The sequence below is a fragment of the Protobothrops mucrosquamatus genome, unplaced genomic scaffold (genome assembly GCF_001527695.2).
Source record: "Protobothrops mucrosquamatus isolate PMUCROS unplaced genomic scaffold, P.Mucros_1.0 scaffold_215, whole genome shotgun sequence".
In the NCBI taxonomy this organism is placed as follows: domain Eukaryota; kingdom Metazoa; phylum Chordata; class Lepidosauria; order Squamata; family Viperidae; genus Protobothrops; species Protobothrops mucrosquamatus.
Window position 1 is genome coordinate 515,525 of NW_015386291.1, and position 10,929 is coordinate 526,453.

Sequence of the window (10,929 nt, forward strand, 5' to 3'; positions counted from 1 at the left end):
TGATTTTAGTTACTGCATATTAACAAAAGCATGAGGCTGTTTTAATCTCCACTAGCTCCTCCTTTGAGCAAAACCTGAGTCTTGCATGGTTGCAGTATCTGTGCAATTAATGGGACCTATAATTCCACCATATCTTTCCACAGGGAGACAATAGGAAAAAGCAGAGCACATTCTAGAATTTCCAGTTCTGCATTACTTGCTCTTCCCAGTTACGCCCTGAGGCTTCTGCTCCTAAACATGGTGCAACAAATGAACATCCAAAGTCACAATGTGCAGCCACTTCACCTTCACAATCCGTTCATGCATTCGGGCCTTCCTGTCCTCTCCTTTGCTCTTTGCCTGGGTTGCCGCCACCTTGTACCTGTCCATCCTTTGCTGCAAGGCCTCCATCATATCTCGAGGGGGTGCTGGCCTCTCTGGAAGCCAAAGGTAGAATTCTAGTTAGCACGCTGGTAGAAAAGATCTATCACGTATCTTATAAAAGCGTGAGGCCTTCAAGAACCCAGGAAGATATGCAGACAAGAGCCTGGTTAGATCGCTAGGTACTAAACCCAAGACTGGTCACTTCGGACTGAGGGTGGAAGGTCACACGACCGAGTGTACCTCCCTAGAAGCAATATTAAATATTAAAAGCACAAATGTCCCTTACCTATATTCACAGGGACTCAAAGGAAGGTTTAACTAAAGAACCATATCTTTTATATAAAATAGTTGTTCTGTGACGGGACACTGCTGGCCTTATTAAGACACAGAGGGAACAAAATACAATAGGCTTAGAAAGTTTCCAACCCTTTTCACAAGTAAATCAAGCTAGGTAACTATGAATTTCACTCCTTGAACTTTCTCTATTAGTTTTCCATTTCGTCATCATTTGAATGAGAAATCCAATACTACCTAGTCTGAGATATATTAATTCTGGGAGAACTGAATTTGAAACATCAAGTCTGAGAGGTCCAGACTGTTCCCTGAAGCAAGATGTCTTTTTGTAGGAAAGTCACCAAGCTAACCATAGAAGGAAAAAGCAGCAGCAGCAGCAGGACATATCCCTTCACTCATATGTCAAATTGAACTGCAAACTCTCTGAACTGCACAGGGATCCTCTAACTTGGGGAGCTAGCTGGGAGGGTGGGTTTTCTGGGGGATTAAGGATGCACCACAAGAACTCTTGGTTGGGATGACAGAGGGCGATCTATTCTGAGAGAACATGACCACAGTCTCTTATCCTATTGGGCTAGCCCAGGAGTAGGCAACCTTGGCTCTTTTATGACTCGTGGACTTCAACTTCCAGAATTCCTGAGCCAGCCATGCTGGCTCAGGAAATCTGGGAGTTGAAGTCCACGAGTCATAAAAGACCCAAGGTTGCCTACCCCTGGGCTAGACCTATAAAGTCCTTTATGGCACGCAGCCAAGTTATTTGAGGGACCACATCCCTGATTATCAGATATGGCAGAAAAGGCATGGTCCCAATCCCATTTATTAGGAAGTGCCATACGGTGGGACCCAGGAATATTGCCTTTTTCTTTTAGTGCCCACCCTTTGGGTCAACATCCCCTTCCTCCCTGAGGTTAGGTTGGTCCTGGCCCTGATGGCTTTCTGTGCAGCCTTAAAGACACGGTTGTCTCACTGAGCTGAGGGACTCAGCCATGTTGCAGAGCCCATGCAATGGTTATGTTGATTTGTTGCTGATTGGTTTGGTTGTTACTTCAGCTGTTGATTATGTATATATATATTATTTCTATTGTAATCTGTTGTTTTATGGTTTTTTTAATTGCTGTTAGATACCTAAATGAATTTGAAATGGGCAGTCATACAAACTGAAATAATAAATAAAGAAGCATTATCATCAAGAAACAGAAAAGAACAAAACAAAAGTGTTTTGGAGTTCCCACCTGCTATCTTTGAGACTGCTTGGGTTGGATGATTTACCGCTTGAGCAAGTGGTGTTGCTGTTGCCACCAGACTCTGTTGTACAGGTGAAGGTAACATCTCCTTGGGTAACTGATCTGTGGAAATCAGATAACCAACTAAAGCAAGTTAAAAAGCTAACTAATAAAAGACTCTGCATTTCAGCTCAGGAGAGAAGATGCAGTTATAACTCTCTCAGGCTCAAAGAACCAAGAACGACATGTGGAATTATTTCTGAGTAGCCTTCTTATTGTTGTTCATCTACACATAGGAATCTTGCCAGACTAAAGCAATTACCTGCAATAACTGTAGGTATACTCTGTGAATTGCTAGGTTGGGTCCAACCTTGCTCTCTTCCTGTCTACCAGACATTCCAAGCTCCACTGTCTCTTCGCCCTCTGGGAAACAGCCCCTCCCTCCTGCAATCCTTGATTACATTTCACCACAGCCCCTAATTTACTTCTTCCTCCCAGCCCCTCCTAACTCAGGCACTCAAAGCATACCGATCAATTCAAATATAGATTAACAATGCTTTCTGTTCCAATGCAGTTGCTCGATATGGTAGAATGTAAGGAAGGACATTGTGGTCTCTGCCCTTGGATAGAATTTCTGAATTATATGACTTGAGAATCCGCTTTATTACAAGCTATGTAATGACTTTAGATCATTCAAATAAAAGTCAGGACATAAACTCTGCAGATAAATAAAATTTCTGAGCTGGACATGAATCTTGAGGATTCCACCATCTTTCTCCAGCTGAGAATTCTCAGTTCTCACCACTAAGCAGACACTACAAAGTGATATCCATATAACTTTAATACTTCCCCTTCTACCACAACACCCCCTAAAATTGCACTGAAGCAGCAGACCAAGCAGTTCAACATTAGAGTCAGTTTCATTTATATCTGCCAAAGTTAGAAACAAAAGCAGAATTTGGATTCTTAGCAAGAACCTGAAATGAGGGGTCCTTGGTGCTCTCTGAGCTTGCTTGTTTTCTTGCAGACATTTCACTACCCAAACTAGGTAATCTCATCAATGCTAGTAAGGAGTGCTGTTTGCTATCAATTTATATTCTAGTGGCTTGCTCTGTCAGTGTTGGTGTAGGTGGTCTTAGAGATTCTTTGGTTGGGCTGTTTGTTGTTGGCTTCTTTGGCAGTTTCTTGATTGGGATGTTGTTTACTTGATTGTTGATCTGATGTTACCTAGTTTGGGTAATGAAATGTCTGCAAGAAAATAAGCAAGCTCAGAGAACACCAAAGACCCTCCATGTCAACCATGAACTACAAATATTCTCCTTTATAAGAACATGAAATGATGACATAAGAATTGGTATCAAGCTAAGACAGATTACAAAACTAAAATTGTCTTTTCATTGACCATGGCTAGGACAACACAGAAGCCACAAAGAAGAATCAAATTTCATTAGACATTCATCTTGTCTTTACAAGTCCCAAACACCTGTCATGCAGACTATTGCAATTCTGCATGCCTTACTGTGTCACAGAACCTTTGTGTAAATCAGAAACATATCCTCATCAAAAGCTAGGCTACTGAATTCCCTAATATTTATTTCCACTGAAAATATTTTATGTCCTGAAGACTGCTGAGAAATTAGGAGCCATATCAACTTCCCTGCCTATACCTAGATGAAAAGCATGTGTCGCTCAAGGATTATTCCAGAGTTTTGGTAAAGATCTGCATGTCAGCTTTAGAATGCCTAGCTATTATGATAACTGATATCTTGTTTGGGCATTATTCCATACTTTGGGTTAAGGAACAAATCAATAAGCTTCCGCTTACTTTCATCTAGTAATCTGACTGGCATTTCATGTTTCAATGCAGGCATTTGATAGTGAAACTCTAAAAGAAACAAGACTTACTATCTTCACTGCCATCTGATTTGACTTTCTGCTGCATGATCTATATCAGGAGTCTTCAAACTTGGCCCTTTTATGACTTGTGGACTTCAACTCCCAGAATTCCTCAGCCAGTGTGCCTGGTTGAAGAATTCTGGGAGTTGAAGTCCACAAGTCATAAAAGGGCCAAGTTTGAAGACCCCTGATCTATATAATCAAATTCTCAACAAAGATAATGCCTAAGACAAATACAGCCTATTTTCCATTCTCACCTGGAGGTGGCGGCAGATTGCTGAGATCCATAGCTTCTCCTTTATTAAGAGAATCTAAAATAGGTTCAAAACTCTGAAAAACATGAATACAAGCAATTAAGTATTTGTTTTTCTATACACATCATCCTTGGCTTACAACTCCTCATTTAACAACAGTTCAAATTTATGATGGCCTCAGAAAATGTGCTTTATGACCTATAGTTCCATTTATGCCACTGCACCACCTCCTATGGTCACATGATTGCAATTTGGGTCAGGTAATTACGCTCTGCATCCTTTTATACTGGTTTCCAGCAAAAAACGTCCATTGGAGAAGCTGGATTTGCTTAAAGACTGCAGTAAAAATGGTAATAAAATCACATCCGGTTACATGATAAGTCGCTTTATGATCGCCCCAATTTACAAAAGAAATTCCCGTCCCAATTGGAAGTCGAGGGTCGCCTGTATACTTGGATAAAAAACTACTGTAACTGAGCAATTAAATTTCACACTTGAATTTTAGATGAAAAAAGCATGAAACCTATAATCTGAATCTTGCCAACCACTTCATAAGAAGGTGGATCAGAGAGGTTGCCAAGAAAGAGAGGAAATACAGCAGTTGCTTTATATCAGGGGTAGGCAACCTCGGCTCTTTTATGACTCATGGACTTCAACTCCCAGAATTCCTGAGTCAGCTATATCCTATATCCTACCTACAGAAACATTCCTCATTCATTGTCTCTGTTACCTGTACTACCAGCCCGGCAGACAGATCCTTGTTATCCAAAGGGGAGAATATGAAAGTAGAATTACGGTACAGAGGCTAGAAACACAGACTTTCCCTAAGCCAAAATACTACATAAGCTCTTATCTGAATAGCTGCTTTTGCATGGCTGCCATAAAAACTGGACAATTCAGGCAAAGGCATCCTTCTAATTTTAGTGATGTCAGTCCTAAGTGACTCAAATCGGAATCAAATTTGCACTTCAGTTTGAGATGCAGACAACACAGACTCATCCCCAACAGCCTGCGCCTATCTTCAACAATGAAGGGACACAGGGCAGAAAACATCCTGCAGCCAAGAAGGCTCCACACACATTTGCACTACTCAGGTGGCCCTGAGGACCTCCAAAATGGCCTCAATAACTCTTTAAAGGAATGCAAATGACTAGTTGTCTGCCAGAAGTATAAAGCCTTCCATTCCCCACCATCCAGTCAGAGCTGAAGAAGCTTCTTGGATGAGAAGTGAAACGTCTTCAAAGAAAAACAAGAAAGTCCAGTTGCCTCCTGAAAAAACACAACTGTGACCTGGATTACTGAGAATCTCCACAGACATCAGAATCAAATTATATACCTGAATATAAGCCATCCCAGAATATAGAGCAAAACCCAATCTATACAGATTCTTGCTTTTGTTCCTGCCCCATACATTGGTCTGGTTTATATCTTTCTGTAAAATTATACTTTATCCATCAAGTCATGACTGGCTCACACATGGATTACAAAATATTGCAGCTGGATTCCCATGTTATGCCAAACCAAGCAAGCCATATTAAAGTCTAATTCACTGTATACTTAAACTATCCAGCAGGTATAACACACCTACCTTTGCCAGGCGGTAATATTTGGTGGCCATTTCAATGTCGCCTTCTTGCTTAGAACGCAGGGCGGCCAGTTTATATTCCCGTATTCTGGCTTGCAGGACAGCTTGAGGACAAAGAGAGATGCTGTCACAATCTATGTACCCATTTAAGGATGCATTTATGTGCATGCACTCTACTGAACAAGTACATGTATGTGCATACTCTGCGCAGAAGATAAACTAAGCACACAAAAAATTAAGTTACCCCCAAATACTAATTCTGGTGCTTCAAAACTCCAGGCTCCTGAGTCGCGGTTCAGCAGGAGTCCGACTCAAGCTCACCACTCTGCATGAACTGCGAGGCTCACAGACTGGGGAAGGCCCGGCAGGCAAGCAGGCCTTTCTCAGCCTTGCAGTTCGTTTGTTTGTCACCCATCTTGATGCGAAGCGACTCTGGGTGGCTTACATTAAAAATCATAAGAAATATTATATCTAATCACAATAAAAATATAAATCATGAGATGGGGAAGGAGCAGAATGTATGGGGCCCAATTAGAGCCACACTGGCATGACCCCAGAGTTTGCCTCACATGAAGGAGCATCTAACTCCTCCAGCCAAAAAAGGTTGAATTAACATCTGTTGAATTTCAGGTTATACAAGGTCCATGATCATAGGTAACTTTATAAAATTTTCCTTAATGGACTTTTGCTGACTAAGACTGAATGACAAGGTTTTAAGGATTGGTTTATAGGTAAGAGATGAGATAGAGGATGAAGAGATTGTTTGTTGTGTTTTTACAAAAAGCAATAAAATTGTTTATTCTGATTGTATGGAGGAAGTCACTTCTTTAGATATTTCTTCTCTTTCTTATTCCTATTTTCTTATTTTTTCTTTCTTTTTGGTATTCTTTTTTAATTCTTTTTTGCACTATTTTTTCTTTTTATTCTTTTATTTTTTGTAGTCTGCATTAGTTTATATTTGCTTAACTACAATGTTTAATAAAACCATTATAAAAACCTTCACAGAATTTTCCATCTTTAAACTAATAAAGCATGCAGGGAGGAGGGAAAGAATGGGAGGAAAAATTAAAGGTAGCTATCCAGTTTATTTATTCATTCAATCTCTGTAATTGCCCATCTCAATCCAATTGACACTGGGTGGTGAACAACATCAGTTAAAACCATAAAAACACAAAAACAGTTAGAAATAACTGTTTTTTATATCCTTTTACTTTTTCTATTTTTTCTTTCACTGCATGTGAAATAAAAAAATTAAATGCTTACAAAATATTGATTGGGTCAGTTATCAGTGATTAATCAGCTTATAATTGTAAGCATCTAAGTGTAAAGCCAGTTCAGTGTAAAAGTTAAGACATAGAGTTAGAAACTTGATGATTGTGAATTCTAGTCCCAACATAGACTCAAAATTAGCTGGGTGACTGCTCAGCCATAGGAAAGAAAAGCACTTTTTGGAAAAATTCTGGGGCTGATGCGAAGAGTCAAAAATTACTTTTGTGAGAGACATGCTATTATGCTTTCCAGCTTCTATACTTTAATCAAGAAATATATAAATATTTGAACAAATCACTATTACGATACATGTATTTGCAATTTACTTGTCTACTTGTACTGCGACATACAAGTTTATACTTGGTGTGGGAAAAGCTGCATAAAATATAGAACTGATACAACAGATCAGAAACTAATGGCGATTACAATGCTACCTTCCCTATCAAAGTGATCTGATGAAGAGATCTGAATAAGAGACCCTCACTGATTTGTTCCAAGAATTGTATGTCTCTATTCCCACCGCATTTGATTAACAGGCCATTATGAACTATGTCAGATGCTTTTCAAAAATCACCTCTGTTTCAAAAGCAACTTGCAAAGAGGAATAGTGACTTAAGAATATGCCATGAGTACATAAGCTATTCTTCGGATCTCAGTGGTTCTGCTAAGGCTATACACTGCCAAAAGAAAATATTAGCACAAGGTTTTACTGTGATTTATGCTCTGGCCCAACTTCAAAGGTTTATGATTGGCAACAGATTTTTTTAAGTGGTTTGTATCAAACACGAGACATCAAATGCATGGGATCTGAGAAGAACAAAAATAAAGCTTGCTTTGATTCTACCCTTTTTAATCCTTTCAGCTGCTATTAGCAGACCTAGTCCATGAATAAAAAGCATGTTGTATCTTGGCTACACGTAGCCTGGTGAAACTAACTGAAGAATCCTAGCTATACACAAAATTAATTCTAAATTAGGTTCAAGGCAATTCAAAAGGATGCAAGGAAGATTAAATCAAATTTAAATCTCAGACATTAAGATGCTGAATGTTAACAAAAAAGATCCTAATACGAATAACAGTCCTAAAGTAAAGTAATACAGCTAGACATAAGAGAGAGAGAGAGCGCGCTCCTATATATCTATTACAAGTACTTAGCTTGTATAAATATTAATCCAGAGATCTCCAAGTCCTGCAAAACATCTTACTGTAATTATTCTGTATTCTAATTTTCTTTTACAGACTTATTTCTGTTTTATTTTCATGACCGAATGAGCATCAACAGGATTATACCTAAATCTGCCTTCTTCTTACAGTTCTTCTGTATAATTCAATTTGTCAGTCTGGAATTTCCAACCTGGAGAATCTGCTATGGTGTCATGGCTGCATCTCTTTCTTTACTAGATGACTGAGTGGGACAGTTGACATATCGACCTCACAGTCATGACACATGGTAAAATTGACAGATTTCTCTGCTGCTTTTTCTCCTTTCCTAGTTTTTGGGCTGACTGAGATGACAGAGATTTTGGAGAGCTAGAAAGCTTGTCACTTTCTTGTGGCATTTTAGTTAGTCCTTTGAACTACCTTATACTCAACTCCTTAAAAACAGTACTGGATCCAGAATCAAAGCTAAACTGAACCTTAGGACCCATTTCCGCTGCAGAAAATCCTATTTCTCAATACAAATCACACCTTTCCTCTCTTGGTCACCTTAAGCTGGGTCATATTGTTCAGTACTAACCAGAGGAAAGGGAAGATGCTGTTGGGGCAGATGTTTCCAGTGGTGTTTCTGAGGACTTGAGTGGTGGATCAGTTGTTGGAGAAATCTTTGGCTTTGGAAGTTTCGGTGGTGGAACTTTGGGAGGCAGCTGTGACCCAGGGGATGATTTAGATGTTGATTGTTCAAGGGCTGCAGCTGGTGGCTCTGGAGTAAAGTGATTGGTTAACACTTCACTTTCTTCTGGTGTGGAGGGTTGTGAGGTTGGAGTGGTCTTCAAAGAAGCAGCCTGCTGGCAATTACTACTCTTTCCTGTAACCACTGGTGGAGGAATCTCATCTTCATCAATCTTTTTGCCTTTCCTTACAGAGGTCAGTAGGTTTTCTATAGTCTGGGGGAAAAACATCATATAATAACAGCACCTTGCAGGTTCATCCATAAATTGAGTATGCCACCAGTCAAAGGACAAGGTTTGTAACACTCACATCCTTTACCCACTCCAAAAGGATCTTCAAGACAGAAATGACTGGAACATTATAAAATCCTCATGGGAAACAATGATTATCTACCACTGAAGTTAAGAAAAAAGCATTTCCCATTTCATTTATCAGTTACTCAAGTGACACTCTCCATATCGGTCAAAGTTCCATCTTTATCTTGGGTTTCCTCCCTCTGGCCACATCTGCTATAGCTTTGTTAGTACCTCCAAGATTCTGGTAAACCTTACCCAGGTCTTTCCATAAGTTCTGCATCTTGCCAAGATCTGTAGTTTTAATTCTTAGATCAGGTAAGATCCCAATAGCTAACCATATCACTACTGTACTCTAGTATCCTGTATAGAGCTGACATTCACTTGCCACTCTCACAGCTATCACTAAAAAAAAAAAGACTTACTCGTACTACTAGGCAATGAAACACAAAATGATTATGATTAAAGATGGCTTCCAATGGAAGTACTTTCACAACACAAAGTACTAGGCATGAAAGTACTTTCCAGCACAAGCTTCCTATTAATGTTATTAAGAAACACTAAAGATCTAATACATCTATCCCAGCAAATATTCAGTGACTTACTTTGAGGCCTCTTTCATAGCGACGCATTTTGGAACTTTCCCCAGCTTCTTTTGCATTAGCAACTGCAACCTTGTACATAGCCAGTCTTTCCAGCAAAATGGATTCAGATGTGCTGGAATCAGCTGGAGCACTGGGTTCCTGTCAAAGCACAACACCAAACCTTATTTCTTACTGAAAACCAACATTAGTTCAACTGCAGAAGAGTTACTCTGGCATAGTGTACATCTGAGGTCAAACACAGGAGTCCCAGGATATGTTCATATGCTCATGTCCTTCCCCCTCCAGCAATAAACCATAAACAGCAATGTAAAAGAGAAGGAAAATCATATTCCTGGAAAAAAACAACAGGACAGGCTACTAACTTGGAATCAAAATTATACACTCTTCCAAAAAGAAATGCTGTTCTCCCTTTGTAGTTTATTTTTGTCCACCCAGAAATTTGCAGAACAACTGCTCAAACATGCCTTCAGATTGCCTTTTAGGTGAACATTTTACTTCTGGTATTCTTATTGCTTTAATTCAAATTATTGTTATATTCTTTGCCTTGGGACATATGATTTATTGTTGCTGGGGTTTGTTACATACATTCTCTAGACATGAGGAAAAAAGCTAGAGCAAAATTTATTACTATGGGTTTTATACGGCTGCTCTAAAGATTGCTGCATAAGTACATTTAAGTTGGTGTCTGGAGGGGTAGTGTGTTGATTGGGAGGCCTGACAGCCATGAGTTCTAGGAATTTGGGGAGGGTGTTAGATGTGTGATTGTGGGCAGATGGAGCAGGGTCAGCTTCATTAGTTGGAAGAATTTGATCCTGTAAACAGGACTTTCAAGTGCTAACTCAATCACTTTTATTAGATCTCACCCCTCTTAGCTAGCGAGATTAGGGAGGTCACATGGCATTGGATCCATAACATAAAATCCACTTCCTTGGGGGAAGAATGATCCATGAGCCTTGAAAGAGACAATACAGTAGTCCTTGACTTATGCCGGCAACTGGCACTGGAATTTCCACCTATAACTGATGCAAATGTAAATGTGACTGCATTATTTATTTTATTTATTTTATTTTCATAATTTATATGCCGCCCTTCTCCCCACGGGACTCAGGGCGGCTCACAGCATATTAAAATAACACAACACAAACAACACAACACAACATTTCCCCTATAAAAGCCAATTAAAACCAAATATTTATAGTCTGTGACATTATTAAAATCATTAAAAATTATCCCTATTTAAAATTCACCCTAGGTCAG

At 39.4% G+C, this 10,929-nt stretch overlaps 1 protein-coding gene across 1 annotated transcript in view; it reads right to left on the reverse strand.

Moving 5' to 3' along the window:
* The window catches only part of CC2D1A (coiled-coil and C2 domain containing 1A), a 54,367-nt gene that overhangs the window by 35,983 nt on the left and 7,455 nt on the right, over positions 1-10,929 (reverse strand). Inside the window, exons 6-11 of the mRNA XM_015827489.1 lie at positions 9,673-9,810; positions 8,623-8,989; positions 5,619-5,719; positions 4,034-4,106; positions 1,890-2,003; positions 286-416 (exon numbers count right to left, since the gene is read on the reverse strand). Coding sequence (XP_015682975.1) covers positions 286-416; positions 1,890-2,003; positions 4,034-4,106; positions 5,619-5,719; positions 8,623-8,989; positions 9,673-9,810 — 924 coding nt within the window. The remainder of the gene's footprint in view (positions 1-285; positions 417-1,889; positions 2,004-4,033; positions 4,107-5,618; positions 5,720-8,622; positions 8,990-9,672; positions 9,811-10,929) is intronic.